The 26,143-nt window shown below is 34.2% G+C and overlaps 1 protein-coding gene across 13 annotated transcripts in view; it reads left to right on the top strand.

Moving 5' to 3' along the window:
• LOC141333649 (glutamate receptor-interacting protein 1-like) overlaps window positions 1-26,143 on the top strand; it is a 331,685-nt gene that overhangs the window by 257,950 nt on the left and 47,592 nt on the right. For 9 of the 13 annotated variants that reach the window (XM_073838710.1, XM_073838707.1, XM_073838706.1 and 6 more), the window contains exons 10-12: window positions 4,250-4,396; window positions 9,890-10,039; window positions 24,380-24,566. In XM_073838710.1, coding sequence (XP_073694811.1) covers window positions 4,250-4,396; window positions 9,890-10,039; window positions 24,380-24,566 — 484 coding nt within the window. The remainder of the gene's footprint in view (window positions 1-4,249; window positions 4,397-9,889; window positions 10,040-24,379; window positions 24,567-26,143) is intronic. The other 4 variants (XM_073838715.1, XM_073838718.1, XM_073838716.1 and 1 more) reach the window with 1 other exon arrangement.

The following is a 26,143-nucleotide window of genomic DNA, read 5'->3' as shown; positions in this document are numbered from 1 at the left end:
CAAAAAAGGAGGTCAAAAACATATCCTACAGTATATGTTCGGTACAGATGTTCTACTGACGTCCTTCACTGGGTGCAAAAAGAAATAAATAAAGAAATAAATCCTATTGGCGAATTGAATTATTTTGCTGAACGTCCACAAGGTCAGTGGCTGCGCGACCTTTATGCTATGAACTTAATAAGAACATGGAATAAAGGCTGAGCCCTGAGCACATAAATAAAAGTGAACCTGCACAGCATACTAATGCATCCTGTAACGCACTCTTAGGGGTTTTCAGAGGCCCCACAGTAGAAAACAATGAGGTGACCCTTGGGTCAGCTGGTGGGAGGTGTCTTGATTAGCTCTTAAGGGAAGGAAATTGAGTTTAGAGCACCATCCAAACGCATTGAGTGGACGGAGCTCACTACTGATTCCCGTGAAGAGCCGAGCACGTCTGCTGGCGTGTTAGGCTTCTGGCATTATTATGCAGCGGCACGTCCACTACGCAGTTCACACACGCAGACGTGTAGTCTATTTCCTCAGCTCAAGCAGATTTAGTGCAGTGAAGCGTTCTACACTAACACAGATCTAAATGCCAGGCGCTGTGAAACTCCAGACAGCTGGCTAATGCCGGAAACGTCACAGCACCAGACAGCTGGCTGACACCGCAATGCACGTATGCGGCACATAGGCACTTTCCACCTTGTCATCGCATACGCATTCACAACATCGGTTTAGTGGGCTTCTGTGGGCGGCAGTGCCTGTGTGTCACAGAAAACATCTGAATCTACTGATGAAAATGTAAATATTTTTGCTTGTTTCTGATGCAAACACTGAACACAATCTGTTTGCTGGATTACAGTGTGCATGTAGTTGTAGTACATTTTGTGAAGTGCACACTAAAAAGTGTGTATTTATAACTACATACTGTATATACACACACGTATATGATAGATAATAATAAATAATTTAAACATACTGACAAAAAGTTATGATATAAAAGTTAATAACAGTTATGTTAAATAACAGTTAAACAGTAAAACAGTTAAATGTTTTTATGTTTAGATTTTAATATACTTAAAGATAATTTATTCCTGTGATAACAAATCTGAATTTTCAGCATTATTACTTCAGTCTTCAGTGTCACATAATGGTAGTGTATATCTAAATAGTTTATGATTTTTTAAATAAATAAACAAATAAATAAAAAATGAATATAAAATTAAATACATATTTTTCATGTTAAAATAAAAATTTAATTATAATAAAAATATATTTTTTATTTTATGTAAAATGGCTGATGAAAATTCAGCTTTGCATCAGAGGAATAAATTCTATTTTAAAATATATTACAATAGAAAAGCATTATTTTATTTGTTTTTAATGTAAAAATCTAAATTTTATTATAATAAATAATATCAAAAGTGAAAATAAAATAAAAAGGTACATGATTAATAAAGATTTATTACAAATATTTCTTCATTCCTATAATAACAAATCTGAATTTTCAACATTATTATGCCAGTTTTCAGTGTTACATGATGGTATCTAATATCTAAAAAAAAAACTAAATCTTGATTATTTTAATAAATAAATGAATTAATAAAAATAATTGAACATTTTTGTTTTCAGCATAATTGAAAAATTCAGCTTTGCATCACAGGAACTATTATAATATTTCACAACATTACTGTTTTTTCTGTATTTTTGATCAAGTACATTTTTATTAAATTAATTAATTAATAAAAATAACTGAACATAATTTTTTTTAAATGTAAAAATTAAATTTTAATTGTAATAAATCATTTTAAAAAGTACAAATTAAAAAATCGAAAAAAGTTATATGATTAATAAAGTTTTATTGCAAATATGTAATGTGTTGACAGCCATAGTATAGTGATATTGTGTGTATATTTGTGTTTATATATATATACAGTGTATGTATATGCAATAATGCCTGATTAAATTTAGCACTGCATCACAGGAATAAATTATATTTTAAAATATATTACAATAGAAATCCATTATTTTTATAATATGTTATAATATTTCACAAAATTGCTGATTTTTTTCCTGTATTTTTGATCAAGTAAATTCAGCCTTGATGAGCATAAGAGAAAAAACGTATAATAAATGTATATATAATACTATTTTACTACATTCAAATTACAAAATAATTCCTTATGAATTCCTAATGAAGCATAACTCAAAACAAGTAATTAATCCTGATTATTTTCATTTGTTGACACCTTTGGTATAGAGACTCTACATTAATCTTTGCAAACACACATATTTTCATTTGCCCCTCTTCTCTCTATGATTTATGACCAATCAATCTCTTTATTTCCCACACACACACACATAATTGTCGAAGTAATGGCTCTCATCTGTTCAGGCCTGATTACCTACAGTCTTATGGATTCTTCATTGTCTTTCAACCCTGTGCTGTTGTTTGATGCTATTGTGATAATGGATCCCTGGTCTCCTGTCTTACACAAAAACACAGTCCTCCTTCACCTCTCACAGACTCTCTTTCCTGTCTAATCGCCTCTGCAGCCACTGCCCTCCAGTTTGCCTCTCTTCTCTCTCAGACGGCTTTTGTAATCTCTCTTTTCAGCCTTGTGTGTTTGAAAGCACAGCAAACATACTGCTAAAATTAACTGTGAAACAGAAAGGAGCCAAAATAGAAAAATGATCAATGCCGGTGTCCGTAGTTCTGTATTCCTAGGAGGACGCTTTGAGGGGAGCACTAGCTGATGGTTATTTAAGACCTTGCTATGTGAATGCTTGTTTTTTATTCTTTATGCCTGCTACTGCAGATATTGTCAGTATGCTTGTCCAATATTAAAGTCAGAAAGTCAGAAGATGCTGTTTGGTTGATATTGATTGCTTCAGCCTAGAATATTTCTTAAAGGAATAACTCACCCCCAAAAAATAAATATTTTATTGTATTTTTTTGTAACATTGATTTTACTGTATGGACAAAAATGGTTAAAACATTTTTCATAACTCACCAAAAATAATTTATTTATTATTTATTTATTATTATTTTTTATTTGTTAATTTGTTTAGAACCCATTGATTTTACTGTATGGACAAAAATGGTTAAAACATTTTTCATAATTCACCAAAAAAAATTAATTTTAGTTTAATTACTGGACCATTGAATGTAATGTATGGACAAAATGGTTAAAAAAATACAAATATATATATATATATATATATATATATATATATATATATATATATATATAATGTTATGTATTTATTTTTTGAACCCATTGATTTTACTGTATAGACAAAAGTGGTTAAAACATTTTTCATAACTCACCAAAATATTTTATTATTTTTATTTATTTAGAACCCATTGATTTTTACTGTATGGACAAAAATGGTTAAAACATTTTTCATAACTCACCAAAAAAATATTTTTTTATTGTATTTATTTATTTATTTAGAACTCATTGATTTTTTTTGGGCCCACTGATTTACTGAATGAACAAAAACTGTTAAATCATTTTTCATAACTAACCAAAAATATTTTTTAATTTCTTTATTTTATTTTATTTTATTTTATTTTAGTACTTTTTGAACCAATTGACTTTACTGTATGGACAAAAATGGTTAAAACAGTTTTCGTAACTCACCAAAAAAGTATTATTTTTTTATTTAATTTAATTTTTTTTATTATTTTGTTATACACATCGATTTAACAGTATAGACAAAAATGTTTGTTTTTTTGTTTTTTGTTTTCAAAAAATTATTTTCTTTTTATTTACTTGTGCTCTTCTTTTGTCCATTGCTGTTGGTGACATCTACATTATTTGTGAAATTGGTTTCTTAAGGTATAATTTGTAAATATTTGTATATGTATGTATATATATATATATATATATATATATATATGTATGTATAATTTTTTTTTAATTTCTGCCAAGTCATACATGTTTGAAACAACATAATTTTTTTACTTCCTAGTAAACCATTCCTGCAATACAGTATATGGTATGCGGTAATAATCGGTATGTCTTGTTTAACTTATGCTTGTTTTTGTCCATTTTTGTACTTAAGAAAGTAACCCTTCGTTAAACATCATTACACTAGGGTCATTTTTAACCATGGTAGTTAGTCAATCGTAGTGTGAAAAGCCTTTAAAATGTCTCTCCTTGTGTGTTTTTACCTTACATCTGTTATACACTGGCATTTCTGTGGTGTTGTATGTTTGTTTCTGCTCACGTCCTCCCTCTCTCTCTCCTCTCCGTGTGGTCAGTCAAGGTGCAGAGGAGTACCCGGCCATTGCCCTGGGAATCCGGAACCAACAACAACAGCAACTTCCTTCCCTATCAACACTATAACACCTACCACCCCGACCAGTCCCGCAGCCAGACCAAGCAGAAAACCTCTCCAAACAACCCCCGTAATGTTCCTTCCCTTTTTCCTTCATCCTCATCCTCTTGTATCATTCCTTGTCTTTCATTAATATGACCGATAAACAGATTTATTCCATTCTTTTATGGGTTTTGGTATTATAACTTCTATATTTCCTGATTGATTTTCATTTTCATTGTTTAATAAAAACTGAGTCTCATATATTTTCAGTGAGATTGGGCTATTTAATGCCACATGAGCAAAAAAAAAAAGGGATGCCAAGTTGGGCAAGTGAGTAGCAACAGCCAATTGTAGTGAAGGTAGTGAATGGTTTTTCTTAATTTAATTTAATGCAATTTTCGTTTAATTTAATTTAATCTTATTTTATATATTCTTAATTACATTTTATTTAATTTCATAATTTAATTTAATTTGGTTTCATTTCACGTCATTAATTTTCCAAACTGACACACACATTTCACTAATTGGCACATTTCTTGCCACATGAGCAAAAAAACTATTGCCAAGTTGGGCAATATTCAACTTATGCAAATGAGTAGCAACCGTCAATTGTAGTGAAGATGCAGTATCTATTGAAAAATGTAGTTATCTTTAAATAATTACACTAAGTTGATCCTATGGTTTTTAATTTTTTTTTTTTTTTTAATTTGAATTTAATTAAATTTACTTTAATTTTGTATTTTTTTTGTTAATTGTTTTATTTTCCAAAGCGACCCCCACACACACACCAACACAGACATCTTGTTTGTTTTTTTTTGTTTTTTTTCGTTTCTTTTCTTTAATTTAATTTAATTTATTTTATTTTACATTTAATTTAATTATTTTTTGTTTTATTTTCCAAAGCAACACACCCTCACACACATATTAGTTGATCCTGTAGTTTTTTCTTTCTTTTTCCATTTTATTTTTAAATTAATTTAATTTTATATCATATTTCTGTATTTTTTATTCTTTTGTAATTAACTTTAATTTTTTATTTAATTTTATATATTTTTTATATATTTAATTGTTTAATTTAATTATTTTTTTATTTATTTTATTTTCCAAAGCAACTCATACACACACACACACATCTTAGTTGATCCTATAGTTTTTTTTAAATTTATTTTATTGTATTTATTTTCTTAATTTAATTATTTTATTTTTTTTATTTTTTATTTTATTTAATATTTTTTTTACATTTATTTGTTTTATTTTATTTTTAATTTAATTAAATTTATTTTAGATTTTTAAAATTTATTTTTTTCTATTTTATTTTAATTTGATTGTATATTTTTATGTAATATTTTTTTTTTATTTTGATCTATTTTTATTAGATTTTTCAAAGTGACTTACACAGGCATCTTAGTTGACCCTGTAGTTTTTTTTATATATATATATATATATATTATGTTTTTATAATTTTACAAATTTTTCTATTTAATTTTTTTTTATTTTAGATTTGTTTAATTTAATTATTTTATTTTATTTTATTTTCCAAAGCGACTCTCTCACGCACACAGTTATCTTATCCTGTACAGATCCTGTAGTTTTTTTTCTTTATTTTCTTTTATGTTTTTTACATTTCATTCCTTTCCTTTTATTTACTTAATTTTATTTTAAATTTATTTTATTTTACGTCATTTATTTTTATTTTCCAAAGCGACACACACCCACACACAGACATTTAGCTATTTAATGCCACAAAAAATAAAAATAAATAAAATAAACTGTTGCCAAGCTAGGAGAGTATTCAACTTATGCAAATGAGCAGTGACAGCCAGTGGTACTGAAAGTGCAGTATCTATTGCTAAAGATGAAAAGTGACTTACACACGCAAAATAACTTTTTTTTTTTTTTGTTCGTTTAAATCCTGCATTTTTTCAGGAATCGAACCCACAACTTTGGCATCCACTTGGCAATGTGTTATGCAATACAGAACCGCATATCGCCTTTGTGCTTTATTTGATAAGTCTGTTTTTGTTTTTGTCTTTTTTTAATGTGTTTTATTTGATCTCTTTGGAAAACAGAGCAGAACTAATTTGCTCCCCGGCTGTTTCCTTGTCTCTAAACTATGTTGAGGCTAAAGACTGTTTTTCTCTCTCTGCTGCTCTCTTCCTCCGTATTATATCTGGCCTTTATTCTCCATCTGTGGGCGTAGCTGAGCTCTATTCTACCAGAGGCGGGAGCACATTACGGGAGAAGCTCAGAGCCTGTACAAAGCCAGATGAGCGCTGAGCCATTCAGGCAGACTTGTGGGGTTTTTGTTGTGCAGAAGATACACAGTGAATCCAGAGGACACCTTTGTGGTGTCATTCTTTGGGGGATGTGGAACATAATCCTTGTTAAGGAAGCAATATTGCACTATTGACATACTCGCAATGCCACCTCGCTGTGCGGTCACGGCATGGACTTCAAAGTCTCAAGTACATTCTGGGACATGTAGTCAATGATAATTGACATCCCGAGGCCCTAGATTTGCTCTCTAATTGGCTGATAAGATAGGAAGATTGTCACTCGCCACAAAAGCGCTTCTCATTTATGTTTTTAGGTCATGCTTTTCCTCTTTCCACTGCCTTACAGAGTCTGATTTGATTATACGGATTCATTACTATAAATTCCGGCCATCAGGGCTTTATCGATTTCTTTTGTTGGCACTCTGAGCGTTTCAAGGGCACTGAGAGACTGTTAGAGATGACCTGTACTTGTTCGTTTACACTGACAATGGTTTGCAGCAACTGGAAATTGTTCATTTTCAGTAAGAGCTCGTGATTAGAGGCGACGTGACAGACCATTTATGATGCAGCCAAGTTTAGCGTTGACACAATGCAACCCAGGAAATGTTTTGATGGCAAGGGTTTTATCTACACTAAATAAATAAAACTAGGTGAAATATTTTATAAATAAAATTAAATATTTTATAAATATTTGTATAAATAATTTTCTCAAGTTATATTTTTGATATCTATATTTATCTCTCTATATATATTATATTTTTTTTCATATTATACTTTTTCATTTATTTATTTACAGTTTTAAGGGCTGCCAATAATATTTTATAATATTTTATAAACAAATGTTTTTGTTATATTTTACATGTTTTTATATTTATTTATTTTATTTTTTAATCTATTTATTACAGTTTAAGGCAAGGGCTGCAGGTAAAATATTTTATATGAATATTTTATGAATTTATATTTTCAACCAACATCAGAAAGCAATATGGAATTGAACATTTTTTGGGAAATGTAATCAATGAATAAATGAAGATTAAGCTAATTTAAACTTAAATATTAAATTTGAAACCCCAAAAATACCCAATATAGAGTATATATATTTTATATAATATTTATTTATTATACTATATATATATATTTATTATTTATTTACTATTTATTACAGTTTAATACTATGGCTGCCAATAAGTTTATTATGTTTTTATTATTTTATTTTATGTATTATTTAATGAATTAAATTTTTTTGACCAGCATTCAGAAAACAAAATGGAATTACTAAAATCTTTAATTACAAGAATTACTAAAATCAAATATATATATTTGATTTTATTAATTCCATTTTGCTTTCTGAATGCACAATATAGAGTAATGGTAGTAGTATAAATCTTTAAATAAATAAAGCAAAATGGAAGTAATCAAATATATATTTTATATATATATATCAAATTTAAACTTAAATATTCAATTTGACAACCCTGAAAAAACACTTTTCCAGGCCTTTAAGCATCTCCTTGCTGACTTCAGTTTAAAAAACCCTGTAGCAGCAACCAATGGTACAGCGACCTTTAAACCTCGAGCGACTGAACTGCTTTTCACTTATATCACACATATGATTGAATTTTGAAGTTGGCAACACTGCTAAAATCGCTTGCGGCACCTTTTCTCACCTTCACAGTCATGTCTCAGATTTTCCATTCGGGAGGGTCGTAAAGATGCCGCCGGCACTTCAGTGCTGGTGGCTTCATATAATTTACTGTCATTCCATCAATACTTTTTAGTCACAGTCTCTTTTTTATTCCTGGATTATATACCCCCTTTGGTTATGAAAGTTCAAAGGCTTTTGCAGTCTCTGGAAGATGTGTCCTTGATTCGCGTGAAAGAGCAAAACTCCCCTGAGAGTTGTATTACTTAAGCCGCTGTTTTCTGTTTCCCCTAAAGACAAATTAGCCTGCATTTGCTGGACATTAACTCCTTAATGTTTGGATTACGAACAGCTCATCCTGTACAATACACAAGTGGACCAGAAGGTCTCATTATGGCTCTTAAAGCTGTCCATGGTTTAATGGCTTTTAAAAAAGAGAGAGAGAGAAAAGCAGCCAAGAGCAGACAAACTGTTTCAAACTGCAAAGCAAAAATAAGACTGTAATCTGCTCTAATCCTGCCATGTTTTCAGCATCACCAATGTCCCAGCCAAACAAAGCATATTTTTTTAGAGTAGTAATATTCTGCCAGTTGCAAGGTTTTTTTGTGAGTGCTAAAAACAGCTTTGAAGCTCTTTATCTGATCAGTATGAACTGTGATTTGGTTCTTAGCCGTTGTTCTGTGATAAGAAGTGGCTTTTAGGCATCAGGGAGTATTTTTAGAGATGTGCTTTGATGAAGACTTACCACCGGGCGTTCACACAGTGTCAAAGACGAGGGCGCAGTCTGTAGAGCTTTAATGAGTTGTTTTGTGCATTTCCTCGACTGGTGACAAACCGTGGCTCTCGTTTCCAGCACCTTTTGTTAGAAAACGATAAAATAAGTGCAATAAGTGTTCAGAAGTGCAGTTGAAAATATAATCATAAAATGAACAGGTTCTTGACTAGCTCACTAATCTAGGTGAATTTATTAGATGTTCTTTGGATCATCTCAAATCAAGCTGGAGATGTTCTTTGGATCTTCTCAAATCATGATGGAGATCCTGATCATGCAGTTCCAGCACTGCTGTAATTAAAGGATGCAATATGTTCATGTCTTTCTTTCTTCAGTTGAAAAGAAATTAAGGTTTTTGAGGAAAACATTCCAGGATTATTCTCCAGACTTCAATGGGGACCAATGGGTTGAAGGTCCAAATGGCTTTTAATGCAGCTTCAAAGAGCTCTACATGATCCCAGCCGAGGAATAAGGGTGTTATCTACCAAAATGATTGGTCATTTTTTATTTTAATTTTTTTTTTAGAAAATGACCAATCGTTTCGCTAGATACATTGGGATTGTGTTGAGCCCTTTGAAGCTGTATTGAAAATGCAATTTGGACCTTCAACCCATTGTTCACCACTGAAGTCCACTATATGAAGAATGTTTTCCTCAAAAACATTTTTGACTGAAGAAAGAAAGACATGACATCCTGAAGTTTAAGTTGGGTTTTCACTCAAAATGTTGTTTTAAAGGAAGAAAAAGAAGATTTTTAAAATATATATATTTTACCAACCAAAGTCGCACTTTATATACTAAATATAATATATGAGATATTTAAATGAGTCATTCAGAGTTGATAATGAGTGTTATGAGTTGCTAAAACATTTCTTTTTTTTCCCCCATACAGCTCTGGGTTCATCCTTCTCTCCCACCTCCATGAGTGCCTACAGTCTGAGCTCACTCAACATGAATACGCTGCCACGCACCATGTATCCCACAAGTCCTCGTGGCACCATGATGAGACGCAAACTGAAGAAGAAAGACTACAAGAGCTCAAGTATGTTTGATGCAGTCACGTTGAATATTCTGATATCAAATATGCATTTAACAGCTTTGGAATGAAGAGACTGACTTGGTTTAAAGGGATAGTTCATGCAAAAAGTTAAATTCTGTCAATAATTACTCACCGTCATGTTGTTTCAAACCCGTAAAACATTCGTTCATCTTCGGGAATGCAAATTAAGATATTTTTGATGAAATCAGAGTGCTTTCCGACCTTGCATAGACATCAGTGCAACTGAGAAGTTCAAGGTCAAGCAAGGTAGTAAGGACATAAAATAGTCAGCAGGAATAGGTGGCTTAAGGATTTAAATTTTTGGTTGAACTATCCCTTTAACTCATTAATTACTGATCTTCACCTCCAGTGGGGAGTTAATTGCTGCAACTAGATCACTGAATCATCTTGAGAAATGAATCAATTTGAGAGTGAGCCATTTGGTTTTGTAAACTGAATCATTCAAATCTGATTCAAAATAACTTTTCTTTTCAGTGAATAGCTACTTAAATTCAAATTGTTTCTCAGCAAGTCCATCGTATGGACCACTTCTATGATGCTTTTATGGTGCTTCCACATCCCTTTTGAAGCCTGAAAGCTTTCACATGCAGTTAGATGCATTCTTTTCGAATAGGTTTATGGAATGCAACTGGGTCTTGAAAGTACTATTTTTACCTTGACGTGCCATCTAACAAACGCCACAAAGCGAGCCAAAGGCTTTCTTTATGGCTCTGTATAATACATTGAATAATTAGATGTTCTATGTAGGTTTTATCCTCTATATAACAGATTTACCGTCACTCTTTGCCTAGTTCCCTTTTGATTCATTCTCTAAAACCGTTCGTTTTTATCAGAATGGCTGAAGTAAACAGAAAAAGGCTTGGTTATTGATTTCCTGTAAAACTTCTCTAATGTATCAGCACCTCCATGCAGGCTCCGGCCAGGGACTTGTCTTGACTTTAATATTAGCTTTCGGATTTTTACATTCTTTGTGCAAAACAGAAGTCAGGAGGTTGAAAGTACCGCCCACAGTAATTCAGAAACAAACCTTTAGAAATGCCACATTATGCTAAGCGCATGCAATTGTGCAAAGAGAAGCTTGGTCAAGCCGCCGAAAGTGCCAAAAGCAATAAAACTCCAACATAAATGCGACGAGGTCACTTGGTATTAAAGAAAGGCCATACGTCTATTATTCTTCCTGATAGTCTGTCTTTATCTGTACTTTCAGACCTCTTGCACATGGTTCCTATCCTTCCTGCCCTTCCTCTCCACGGCTGGGCTCTGAATCTGAATAAGATCAGCAAGTGTGATAACACTTACCTGAAGTGAACACATTCAGCATTCTCTTCCCATATCCGCCAAGCGAAAGAGGGAAATTACACCTCTGGCTACCCAGTAATTAGATCCTGAAAGATATTTCATATCCTTCAGCCGAGCAGCGTCGCCGTCGCCGCCTCAGCCACAGATAATTACCCGACCACGCTTTCATACCGCGTGGGGCTGTTATCTGCGGGCTTCGTCAACAGGACCAATAAACAAACGTTGGCACTGGAAAAATGATTAATCAGCTGCCCACATCATTGACCGCCTTCACGCTAACCTTCAGTAGCTGACTTTCTTTTGAGTTGAGTTTTGAGTTTCGCTGCATTTGTAGCTGCTTGGTTATTTACTGTAGATGTTAGAGGAACATCTTTTATCATGACAACTCTCTGATGATTTTAGCATGGTAATGGATATGACAATGTTAGTGTATTTGGTCTTGGCGGAATAGATCTACTACACTGCTGTATTGCTGCTGCTGCAAAGCAAGCACATGAACTTGCTACTGATGCGGATACATATGTGAGTATTTAAGACATACTGCTGCTGCACAAATAGCATATATAATAACCTGTAGCAGATCTATACAGGTGGAGCTGGGGAGGTGGAGGGTTTCAGAGGAACTCTGAAAGCCACTCCGAAATGCTCTAGTGAATGCTAACCAGCCATTTAAATGTAAAGCAGCAAGCTCATTGAATATCATCAGTTTGCGTTTGTGACCCATCAGTCTGCGTAATCTGGAGTTTCATGATAGAACTTTTCAACAACCAATGTTGTTGTTGAACTAAAACTATGTTCACACTTAAAAAAAAGCTGAGGTAAAACATAAATATTAGATGAAAAACTTGAAATGAAAATTAGAAACAATGCCTTGGCAACTAAAAAATAAAATATGTTTTAAGTTGCATCAGTAAAATTTTCAAAACTAAAACACACGCACATAAAAAAATCAATAAATAAAATAATTCATACATGGATTAGGAATAATAACGGTATATAGATATATCAAAACTAATAAATGAAACTATTAATTTAAATACTATGACAGTATGTAAATAATACTAAAATAGCTAGGGATGTGCCTGAATGCGAATAATGTACTACAAAACCCCTAAAGGGAATAAATATGAAATAGGAGGAAATATATATTTCAGTGCTTTCTCTCGCAAATATAGTGTTGGGTAATTATATTATATGTGACCCTGGACCACAAAACAAAAAAGCATGGGTAGCATATTTGTAGCAATAGCAAAAATACGTTGTATGGGTCAAAATTATCAGTTTTTCTTTTTTTGCCAAAAATCATTACGATATTAAGTAAAGATCATGTTCCATGAAGATATTTAGTAAATTTCCTACCATAAATATATCAAAACTTCATTTTTTATTAGTAATATGCATTGATAAGAACTTAATTTGGACAACTTTAAAGGCGATTTTCTCAATATTTAAATTTTTTAGCCCCCTCAGATTCCAGATTTTCAAATAAATTCTCAATATCGTCCTATCCTAACAAACAATACATCAACAGAAAGCTTATTTATTCAATTTTCAGAAAAAACCCTTATGACTAGTTTTGTGGTCCAGGGTCACATATATAAATTGCAGACATCAGGGAGCCGCTATTAATATGCGGGCATGAAGTTGCTTTTAATTGTGCACTCGCTTTTTACTTTCACTTGCGAGATTCACAATCACAAGTACTCAGTACTTACCACACATTTCACAAGATTAGATGTTTGTCAGTGGTGCTCAGGATCTGCAAATCATTTACCGTTGTCCTATTATCCTTACTCTGTTTATGTGGTAAGTTAAATCTGATTTAGGCTACCGATAGCAAGCAGCTAACCATGTCCATTTAGTGCCTCTGATACGGATTCACTATTCAGACACATTCCTAAAAATAACACTGGTGGCACCATTAGAATAATGATTATTTCCAAACAGGTTTCCAAAGCACTTCTAATGCCTCATCTCTGTTGTCCTAAAATGATGTCAGTTTTTGAGCCAGAAGTTGGCGTTTCGTATTGTTCGAACACACAGCAAGCACCGCAGATGCAAAATCCCCTAACAAATGGCTTGCTTAGTTGTCTCATTAAACTGGGATTTGAGACAGCCCTTTAAAATGGCACAACACCCCGGCTAATTTAACTGCCCATTTTTTTATCTGACTTTTAAGTGTTTAATTTACTATGACTTGGCTGCACTTGTTCTGAACATCACGGGTAATAGCTTCTCCTACCGCGTTGCTCTCCGCTTGTGTTTGGCAAATACACCTGCCGCACAGAAACAGAGCATCTCATCTATTACACAAATTTATTTCCAGTTTTACTGCCACGAGCATGTGCATGGCCCCTCATAGACGCCGTTTGTTTAGAAAAATGATTTTATAATGGGACTGTAATAGTTGTATTGAGCCTTTCCCCAGCTAGCTCAAGAAACACGCTTAGTCAGAGCAGCATGAGATATATCATAATAGACAATATTCGCCGTTAAAAAGGCAAATGCAGCAGACGTACTGTTTTGTCCTGTAAAATACAATTTGTATTCTTTTCAAAAACATTCTAGGTCAGGCTAAGCAGGTTAGCAAATAAAATACTAAAACTAAAATTAAAAACTGAAAATGTAAAATAAATTGATTAAATGTTTTTCGTGACCTTTTGCTGAAATGCTTGAAATGGTATCAGTTTTACATTGATAACTGCCCAAAAATTGCTAATGAATATTAGCAGCTTATCAGCAATCACCTTGTTTCAACCCACCGCTGTGAAGCTCAGAGAGCAGCAAATTGTTCATTGCCTCACTGGCCCAAATTGAAAGCTTAATTAAAGCTTGATTAACTTCATTGATGCTCCAAATGAGCCCTATTTGCATAGCACCTTGATTTTACTGTCCGTCGAGCTCTGCACAGAGGCCGTGGCAGTCGAATCAAGGAGTCCAATTGCCCAGGATAAATTCTGACAGCCTATAGCGCGAAGGCAAATGAGCGAGGACGCATTCAGCATTCCCAGCCTTTGCATGAACGACGTCTTCTAGCATACAAAGTGGCACGGGTTTGTTAAAAGTCTCTCCTGAGGCCTTTACTGTCACTGGCTCACAGGGACAGAATAAAGCTCACAGATACTGTTCAACACATCTGAGAGAGTGAGAGAGAGAGAGAGATGGAGGAGGGAGATACATGCTGCAAAGTCACCCATCAGACAGCAATGACACGTCTGAATGGGATGCCAAGCCATCTCCTCACACTATAGCTATAACACAGAAGGTCACAAAACTGCTGCCATTGTCCAATGTGCTTTTTGGTAGTACAATCCAGTGTCTTGTTACTTTAGCATTAGAGAGACAAATCCTAATCATTTTATTGTGAGACCTATTTGAGATGTTAAATAAACTACTATCTGACATAAAATTAGCTTAGCATGAAAAGCAGTTGTAAACACATCAAATGTTTTTATAATTCCTAAAAATGAGGATTTAGTTCTGTCATACTGTATCTAGACCATCTCAGCTTTATATGTGACCCTGAACCAAAAAAAACACAAAAAAACTACACTGGGATATGGGTCAAAACTATCATTTTGTTGTTTTATGCCAAAAATCAATATGATATTTAGTAAAGATCATGTTCCATGAAAATATTTAGTAAATTTCCTACCGTAAATATATAAAACTTAATTTTTGATTAGTAATATGCATTGCTAAGAACTTCATTTGGACAACTTTAAAGGTGATTTTCTCAATATTTAGATTTTTTTGCACCCTCAGATTCCAGATTTTCAAATAGTTGTGTATCAGCCAAATATTGTCCTATCCTAACAAAACATACATCAATGGAAAGCTTATTGATGTATTTGATGTAAAATCTTTACAAATTTGACCCTTATGACTGGTTTTGTGGTCCAGGGTTACATATTACAATTAAAAACTAATATTATTTAATAATAAATGTATATTACTATAATATAAAAATTCTAATATTTAATGATTAATAGTATTTTGATGGTTCATTTTGCCTATTTAGTTCCATTCTGATTGATTTAAAAAAGAAATTTCAATATAAATTATAAATGTAAATAAATGTAATATTGAATAATTACTAGTATTAATATTCATTTTGCCCACTTTTATGTAAAATGAATAGATCATATATTTTGTTCTGTCCTGATTCGTTTTCTTTTGCTAAAAATGTACAAAAACTGGGCATAAAACTAAAAATATAATAATTCAACTTTACATAACAATTACACATTTACAGTAATATATATTATATATTTCTATTAATAAACTTGCTTATTTAATTATTTACTTATTTATTTACTAGGTTGCACTAGGTATTATTATTAATAATATTATTTTGATTGTTCATTTTGTCCATTTACTTTGGTCCTGGTTAATTTTTATTACTAGATTTTTTTTTTATCAGGGTTTAAAACTATTTTTACTTTTTAATGTAAAATTACTAGAACATATAACAATTTAATAATTAATAGTATTCTGATTGTTAATTTTGTCCATTTATTTTCATCCTGATTAATTAAAAAATAAATAAACATTTTTAAAAGGTTTTAAAACTATTTTTTACATTTTCAATGTAAATGTAAATAAATTTAAAAAAATGACAAATTATGTACAAATATTATATGATCATTAAAAATGGCAAATAGTTTCAAATCCTGATGGACAAAATGAACAATCAAAATAAAAAAGCTTCAGTGCTAGCAAATAAATGAATAAATAAACACACACATATAATTGTACATTTTTAAATATTATATAAAGTTGAATTATCACATTTTAGAACTATTACAGAAGGTTCAAACGTTCAGAAGGAAAAACGCATTAAGAGTCGGGGGGTGAAAATTTTTGGAATTCGAAGATCAGGGTAAATGTACAATAGTTTGTCTTCTAGTCAATATGTAAATATCTTCTGTAGCTTCTGAAGTGCAGTACCAAATTTAAAAAAAAAATGATATTTAGGCAAAATAAGAAAAATGTACATTCCGTTCAAAAGTTTACACCCCTGGCTCTTAATGCATTGCTTTTCATTCTGAAGCATCGGTGAACATTTGAACCTTCTGTAATAGCTGGATTTGAGTCCGTCAGTTGTCCTTAGTGTGAAAAGATAGATCCTAAAATCATACAGCCAGTGTTGGAAAGGGTTCAGATACACAAAAATGCTGAAAAACTAAAGAATCTGTGGGACCTGAAGGACTTTTCTGAAGAACAGCTGGCAGTTTAACTGTTCAGGACAAACAAGGGACTCATGAACAACTATCACTAAAAAACGCAGGTGACAACACAGTATTAAAAATCAAGTGTATGTAAACTTTTGAACAGGGTCATTTTTATAAATTGTGGACTATATGTAAACGTCTTTAATGTGAAACATCTTATTTAGGTCAGTACTAAATAAAAAATAACATGCATTTTGTATGATCCTCTTATTTTGGTAAAATAATTAACATTCTGCAAAGTGTATGTAAATGGTTGTATCTTTTTTATTGCTAGAAAGGTGCAAAAACCAGGTATAAAACTGAAAATATAATTAGTTTGACCTCCTGATGTTCAGAGACAATATTTTTTCAAGGTTAAGCACCTCCTATCACTATCTGTTTGGTGAAAAGGGCTTTTTTGCAGAATTTTGTTCCCCATTTGTTCAAAATGTCTACTGCAAGATCAAACACGGCGTCAATGAAGCGGTGAACGTGAGGGGAAACGATCTGTCTTGTCCACACGCCCCATAAACAGACACATTCAGTCTGTTGTCTCCTCTTCTCCTGCTGGGGCTACTCTAAAAAGCCTTCACTGATGTCTTTTCTAAATCATGTTTACCTCTGTTGGAGGTGGTGTCATGCTAATTTTAAAGTTCCCCTCTGCGTTTCTGTGGTCCGGAACAAACCGCTCTGCGTTTAATGTACTGTGACCGAACTAGCACCGTGTCTTCTCACCAGGAGAATATTAGCATAATTTAATTGTTGGCTAATGCCTACAGTCCTCGTTTATGATTCCTGTGCGGTTGTCAGTTGAGGTGCTAATATGTTCTGCTAGAGGAAAATATGATTATATTAAAGGACAGTGTTGAGGTCCTTGGTATCTTCTGCAAGACGCAGATCAAGCTGCAGCATACACAAATTTGAGTTCCTTTTATGTGACTCATGTCTTCAACACACACATCTTGAAACTGTTCATGCAGAGCTGTCAGATAAGCATGAATTTGTACCCTATAATGCACAAAGGGGTTCAAAATTACCTAAAATAAACCTAAATTTTTGGATTTTTGGACATATTTTCTCAAATTTTGTGTATGAGCCACAAAAATGTATACAGTGCCTTGCGAAATTATTCACACCCCTTCATTTTTTTCACATTTTGTTATGTTGCTGCCTTATGTTAAACTACTTTAAATTACTTTTTTCCCACATCAATCTACACTCCCTACTCCATAATGGCAAAGCAAAAAATAGGTTTTTAACATTTGTGCAAATTTATTAAAAATAAAAAACTGAAAAGATCCCGTTGCATAAGTATTCATACCCTTTTCTGGGACACTCGAAATTTAGCTCAGGAGCATTCATATTACTTCTAGAAGTTACTACACTTCGAGTGGAGGTAAACTGTGGCAAATTCATTTGAATGAGTATGATTTAGAAAGGCACACACCTCTCAGAAAAGGTCTAACAGCTGAAAATGCATATCAGAGCAAAAACCAAGTCCTGAGGTCAAGATAACTGCCTGTAGAGCTCAGTGACAGCTTTGCTATAAGGCAATGATCTAGGGAAGAGTTCAGAAAAAAATCTGCTGCATTGAAGGTTCACAGAAGCATTATCCATAATGGAAGACGATTGGAACAACTAGGACTCTAGAAAATGTCTGCCAGCCCCCATCCAATCTGACAGAGCTTGAGAGGTGAAAAGGTGAGGCAAAGAATGGCAGATAATTGCCAAATGCAGATGTGCAAAGCTTGTCACATCATACCCAAAAAGACTTGAGGCTGTAAAGGTGCTTCAACTATGTACTGAGTTAAGGGTATGAATACTTATGCAATGTACTTATTTCAGTGTTTTATTTTTAATAAATTTGTAAAATTTGTTTTTGCTTTGTCATTATTATGGTGTATGGAGTGTAAATTGATGTGGGGAAAAACTAATTTAAAGCAGTTTAACATAATGCTGCAACAAAACAAAATGTGAAAAAAAATGAAGGGGTATGAATACTTTTGCAAGGAACTGTATATTTGTTTGTCAATGGTTCAGGAAATCTACTACTACTAATAATAATAATGAAACGCTTTTGTGTCACTATTCCAAGTTTTCATAAAGTGTTCAAAATTGCCCATATGCATTTTCTACGGAAATATTTTTTTTTCTTAGGTTTTATAAATATTTATTTCCTTGATACTCCATAGATTACTTTTTATGTTATGTTTAGATATTCTTAATTAAAAATGTCACTGTATTTTTAGATTCTACACTCTATATACATTACTTTTTACACTAGTTTTAATCATTCTTTTTTAATTTTCAGCAGCTATTACTCACGTCTTCAGTGTCACATGAACCTTCAGAAATAATTCTAATATCCTGATTTGATGCTGAAGAAATACTAGTTATTGAATGTTGAAAAATATCTTACTGACCCCAAACATTAGAACATCAGTGTGTGTCTATATATAGAGAAAGAGAGCTTAAAACAGATCCTGGCGACCGAAACAATGACGCAACCCACAGGCCCTGAGATCAAAGGTGCGTTTTTCAATTTCACCAGAACCGCCAAAATCTCTTCTCTGCCGAAGAAAAGATATTTCAAAACTCTTCTGACTCATTCGAAGGATTTCAAGTTACCGCTGACTCACTAGTCTGTGGGAAGCAGAAATGAAGTTTTCTAGCAAGGAGGAGGAGGAAGTGAACGAGCTAGAAAGAGAGTCAGTTGGCTGGCGATTCTTTGAGATGTGTCGACTATGACCCCTCAGGTGCTTCCCTGTCTGTCAGAGCCTTTGAAGTGTACCACAAACCGAAGACACCACTTAACCGAAACGCCTCGCGAAGCAAGACTCCGAAGCGCACAAAGCCCTGTCGGGTCAAATCTCAGTCTGTGGCCCCTGAGCCGTTCGCGAAAAGACCAGTCAGTATCATTCTCAGAGCTTCAGACAAGAGGAGTCCCAAACGAATGTTGATCGATATGCGCCGCAGACCCGTCCCTGAAAGCGTTTCAGCATCCAAAAGGCGTCCCATCCTCATCGCCGTCACCTTAACCTCCCTTTCTCATCCCTCACGCCCAATAAAAAAGGAAAGGTCATCGCATTTAAAACAATAAAGGTGTCTGGTGCGGTAAATCTAGCCCGTGAGCAGGATCATCAATCTCGGATAGACTCACTCTCAAGTCACACTAGAGCGACCCGGCGAGTATAACAGGCTCTTTAAAAATCCGGCAGGCCTGGTTTGGCGCCGGTCGATAACCTGGAGGCAGATTTCCACACGTGTCTATGGGGAAAAGAGACCTCTTGGCTGCCATCTGTGCTCCCTGGTGCTTGGGATGACGGTTTAAGCTTGGTCAGTCAAGGGTGTGACGGGCGCTCGTGTGTCAGAGCGCATTTTCCCTTGCCTTTTTGAAAGCACACAGCGCGGACAAACATCTCTAGAAGTGGTCGTCAGAAGGCAAGGGCAAAATTGAGTCTTTTTGCAGCCCGGGTTTCAATGTGTGGCTTTGCAATTGAGATGTATCCCATGAGACTTTATTGATATAGACAATTGTAAATGGGGTGCAGCGCTGTGTATAAATCACATTGGTTATGCTTATGCGCCTGTCTGCTTTTCTGTAAGCTGGTTTAAACGCTCTCAATCAGCGCAGTGAAAACAACAGGGTTTATCTTTTTCACAGGCTTGTTTTTGTTTCTAACAGACATAGAAAGGAGAACTTATAAAGGTTTTTTAGTTTATCGTTATGACAATATAGCTTGTTGGGTATTTATTTGTTCATGTTCAGTTTTGTTATCATCGTGCTTAAACCTAAAAATCGGTTTTGCTAATTGTGCCCGAATAGAGTGTTTTCACAATACGCCATCAGTCAGCCATATTGGCGGCACTGAATATAAACAATGCGACTGAACCGAACAAAACTTGCATATTTTGCTGATTATTGCTGCTAAAAATGGTCAATTGTTGTCATGTTTTGGGCTGTACTAATTGGGGAAAAACATTTGAAGTGATATAGACTGCCAAATGTTATAACAAATCAAGGAGAGGAGTGCAAAAACTGTCTGAGGAATAAAAGGCGTTTTTGGTTGGCCAAACTGAACTAGTACTGCTCGTACTTATTACCACTTAATAACTTTAGTTTGTCAAAATATTGCACCCTTTCCTGCTTACTAAGTTATTTTTTATGTGATTTAGGAGCTTCCACGCATTTTTCTGTGGTTTAGATAGCATTAATTAGCAGAACAACATATTCAGTAGTACATTAAACATGCAATCTACGCTGTTGTTTACATCAGAGTATCGCCAATATGGCTGTGCATCCGGGTAACGGACCGAATTGTAACACAAGTGCAAACCCTCTATGGTGAATCCATATTCGGAAAGGCACGGAAAATGAATAACACATTCTACAGAACCACTACAGGGACATGGTTAGCTACTTGCTAGCAGTAGCCGTAGCAGTGACTGCTAGGACAATGGCGAATGATTTGCAGATCCTGAGCACCACTGACAAACATCTAATCTTGTAAATATCTTGATCGTGAATCTCGAAAGTAAAAGTAAATTGCAAGCTCGCATTCAAAAGCCATTTCAATGCCCTGCATCTACAGTCGTGGCCAAAAGTTTTGAGAATGAAACAAATATTAGTTTTCACAAAGTTTGCTGCTAAACTGCTTTTAGATCTTTGTTTTAGTTGTTTCTGTGATGTTCTGAAATATAATTACAAGCACTTCATATGTTTCGAAGGCTTTTATCGACAATCACATGACATTTATGCAAAGAGTCAGTATTTGCAGTGTTGGTCCTTCTTTTTCAGGACCTCTGCAATTCGACTGGGCATGCTCTCAATCAACTTCTGTGCCAAATCCTGACTGATAGCAACCCATTCTTTCATAATCACTTCTTGGAGTTTCTCAGAATTAGTGGGTTTTTGTTTGTCCACCCGCCTCTTGAGGATCGACCAGAAGTTCTCAATGGGATTAAGATCTGGGGAGTTTCCAGGCCATGGACCCAAAATTTCAACGTTTTGGTCCCCGAGCCACTTAGTTATCACTTTTGCCTTATGGCACAGTGCTCCATCATGCTGGAAAATGCATTGTTCTTCAACAAACTCTTGTTGGATTGTTGGAAGAAGTTGCTGTTGGAGGGTGTTTTTATTCATGGCTGTGTTTTTGGGCAAAATTGTGAGTGAGCCCACTCCCTTGGATGAGAAGCAACCCCACACATGAATGGTCTCAGGATGCTTTACTGTTGGCATGACACAGGACTGATGGTAGCGCTCACCTTTTCTTCTCCGGACAAGCCTTTTTCCAGATGCCCCAAACAATCGGAAAGAGGCTTCATCGGAGAATATGACTTTGCCCCAGTCCTCAGCAGTCCATTCGCTATACTTTTTGCAGAAGATCAATCTGTCCCTGATGGTTTTTTTGGAGAGAAGTGGCTTCTTTGCTGCCCTTCTTGACACCAGGCCATCTTCCAAAAGTCTTGGCCTCACTGTGCGTGCAGATGCGCTCACACCTGCCTGCTGCCATTCCTGAGCAAGCTCTGCACTGGTGGCACTCCGATCCCGCAGCTGAATCCTCTTTAGGAGACGATCCTGGCGCTTACTGGACTTTCTTGGACGCCCTGAAGCCTTCTTAACAAGAATTGAACCTTATTCCTTGAAGTTCTTGATGATCCTATAAATTGTTGATTTAGGTGCAATCTTAGTAGCCACAATATCCTTGCCTGTGAAGCCATTTTTATGCAACGCAATGATGGCTGCACACGTTTCTTTGCAGGTCACCATGGTTAACAATGGAAGAACAATGATTTCAAGCATCACCCTCCTTTTAACATGTCAAGTCTGCCATTCTAACCCAATCAGCCTGACATAATGATCTCCAGCCTTGTGCTCGTCAACATTCTCATTCTCACAAGACGATTACTGAAATGATCTCAGCAGGTCCTTTAATGACAGCAATGAAATGCAGTGGAAAGTTTTTTCGGGATTAAGTTCATTTTCATGGCAAAGAAGGACTATGCAATTCATCTGATCACTCTTCATAACATTCTGGAGTATATGCAAATTGCTATTATAAAAACTTAAGCAGCAACTTTTCCAATTTCCAATAATTATGTAATTCTCAAAACTTTTGGCCACGACTGTAGAGTGTTTTCTTGACACATCATCAATTGCCCATATTGGCTGCGCTAAATGTAAACAGTGCCACTGAACCGAACGAAACTTGCATATTTTGCTGATGATTGCTACCGAAAACATCTAATCTTGTAAAATATGTGGTAAGCACTGCCACTTCGTAGTAGATGCGTGGCCATATTGGAAATACTTGTATGTAAACAACAATATTTATTGCACGATTAATGTATTACAGAATATGTTCTGCTAATTAATGCTGTCTAAACCACCGGAAAAAAACCTATGGAAGCTGCTAAATCCTACAGAGAAGGACTAGAGTAAGCAGGAAAGGGAGCAATATCTTGTCAAACTAAAGTTAATAGGTGGTAAAGATATGTACAAGCAGTATTAATTAAGATATTAGCCTAATATTTCACCTACCTGACCAGTAATGACAAGGACAAACACACATGTTGTCTAGATTCTTACCTTGGAAATCCTGGTTCAGTTTGGCCAACCACAAATGCTTTCTGTTTCTCAGTTTTTTGCACTCTTCTTCTTGATTTGTTATAACTTTTGGCAGTCTATAGTACTCCAAATGTTTATCTGGTCTGACCGATTAGTCCAGCCCAAAACATGACGATAATTGACCATTTTCAGCAGCAATAATCAACAGTTCTGTTCGTTTCAGTGGCATTGTTTATGTCATTAAACAGTATGGCCGATTGATGAAACATTGTGAAAACACTTTATAAACAGAGTAGCATTATCACGAATCTCAAATGTGAAAGTACAACGCGAGCACACATTCTAAGGCGATTTCAATGCCCCACAAATTAATAGCGGCTCAATTAATGCCCACAATTGATATACAGTATAATTTACCCAACAATATAATTGTGAGAGAAAGCACTAAAAATATATTTTTTCCTTCCATCTTGTATTTATTCCTATAGTACATGTCATTACCTTAATTACAGTTGTTTTGGTAGTAATATACTGTATATTATATATATATGTGCAATTATATATACTAAGAAAATGACAACAAAAAACATGACATAAAATTACTAAAACTTAAATTAAAATTAAAAATGGAAATATAAAAATCACAGTGGAAGCAGTCAGAAATAATTCTGGTGCAGGTTTTGGTGGTGGTATTAAAATTGCCATCACATTTTTTTTCTTATAATAACAAAACTATATAATATAGTCATTTTAGACTCAGAACCGTGAGATAAGGAAGTTCTAACAACCTCATAATTCGTACCATCTACAGACAGAATTTTCTCCAAATCCCTGTGGTCTGATCTGCGATATAATACACTAGCTCTATATCAAAGTGTCTTTTCTTATTTCTAGGCGTACCTAGTTGGCTCAAAGATACTAGCGCACATATTGAATTCTTATCTGCAGTGAGGGCACAAATCCAGCTCAGTCACTGCAAAGACTCACATGGCTGACAACCTTTTAGTCTGTGAAAAGTTGCTCTGCGATGCATACAGAACAGCTGTTTGAAACATTTAAAAGGATTGCTCACTAGAAAGTGGTTGATCAAACCTGTTGGACTTTTTTTGTTCTTATGTTGATGGCCAAAGGAGAATGTTAAAGCTTCTCTTTTCCATATAGTAAAAATGTTTCTTTTTGCACTGTTTGTGACCATGTTGTCCTCTGTTTTTTTGTTTTGTTTTGTTTTTTCCATTTCTCTAGTGTCTCTGGCTTCCAGTACCGTAGGACTGGCCGGTCAGGTGGTCCACACAGAAACAACAGAGGTGACCCTCATCAGCGACTCTATCATGGGCTTTGGGATCCAGCTTCAGGGAGGAGTCTTTGCCACGGAAACCCTGTCCTCTCCTCCACTCATCGCGTACATAGACCCCGACAGCCCGGCGGAGCGGTAAGATCACCAAACACGATTTTTATTAATCTCCAGTGCTTCTCCAGTGCCTCATTTGACCTAGTTAAAACTCTGGGTTTTAATATTCCAGATACCCTTCCTCAGATCGGAGAGCTTGGCGCGGCTTAATTGTTTGCGTTATCACAGAAGTGTGAACTTCCCTTTGGGAAGCTTGAATATTTAATCTCGAATCTAATTTTGATTATCTGAACACATCCCAAAGCCCACAGTTATTACATCACTGCGCCATTCGCGTCGCTTAGAACTTGTCCTCCGCAGAGCCACAACTTCATCCATGATATAATGCGATGATGGCACATGATATATAACTGCCTGGCCGTGACGATCTGATTTCCAGTCTGCTTGGGCTGTGATTGACTACGGCGTTACGTGATAGAGCAAAGCACTTAACTATAATTACCTGAGCGGCAGAGCCTCAGCTGGCATCCAGATGAACTTACTCGTCGACTGAGGTGGATTTACATCCTAACTTCACTGTAATTACTGACCTAAGCAACAGGGATGAGTCCCTGCCAGCTGAAGTTGTAATTGCAGTGACGGACATAAACCTTCAAATGCTGGTGATTTGATGAAGACTGACTGGAGTTGGAGAACAAGATAGTGATGCTGCCAACTTCACTACATTTTTCAGTACTGGCAAGACAATTTTACTTTTATAAAATAATGTAGCTTTAAAAAAAAAAAAAAAACTAATTTGGCAAGAAATAGTGGTGGGTGCACTACATTGCTGTTTATTTACTTTACAGCATACTGTGCAATCTGCTTATTGAATCAATTTGTGCTTTATGCATCATTGTAATGATTCCCAAAAATTAATTTGAGCTATTGTTGGAGACAACTGAGTGGTGTTTTACTTTTTTGCAGCAATATACAAAATATTATGCTATATTATGTTAGTTAAATGCTCTGAAAGTTCATTACTGTGGATTAGTTCAGTTATAGTTTATATACTTTTTTATTGTAAATTGATCTGTTGTACAACTTTTTATTTCACAGTGATATACAATTTTGAATAATGTTTATTTATTTCATTTACAAAATATATTTTGTCAAATGCTGTAGTTTACCACTATGGATTAGGTCATAGGTTATAAGAGCTATAGTATTTTGTAGTTGTTGTTTTATATATATATATATATATATATATATATATATATATATATATTATATATTATATATATAATTTTTTTGTTTTGTTTGTTTTGTATTTTTTCATAATAATGATTTTTTTTTCTTGCTAATAAAATAGTTGAGTTTTTAAATATTTTATGTATGGTATTTTGGTATTTTATATAATAAAAAATATTATATTTTTAATAATGTTTAGATTATTTTTTTTGCTAGATGAATACAGTTTTTATTGCTAAAATAAAATAGTTCAGTGAATAATGTTTATCTATTCAATTTACAAAACATATTTGGTCAAATGCTGTAGTTTACCACTATGATTTAAGTCGGTTATACGAGTTATGGTATTTTAGTGGTTTTAATTTTAATATTTTAATATTTTACGTATGGTATTTTGGTATTTTGTGTAATAAAATATAATATTTTTA

The sequence above is a fragment of the Garra rufa genome, chromosome 4 (genome assembly GCF_049309525.1).
Source record: "Garra rufa chromosome 4, GarRuf1.0, whole genome shotgun sequence".
Taxonomy (NCBI): Eukaryota; Metazoa; Chordata; class Actinopteri; order Cypriniformes; family Cyprinidae; genus Garra; species Garra rufa.
This window is presented reverse-complemented; position numbering and strand designations above follow the sequence as displayed.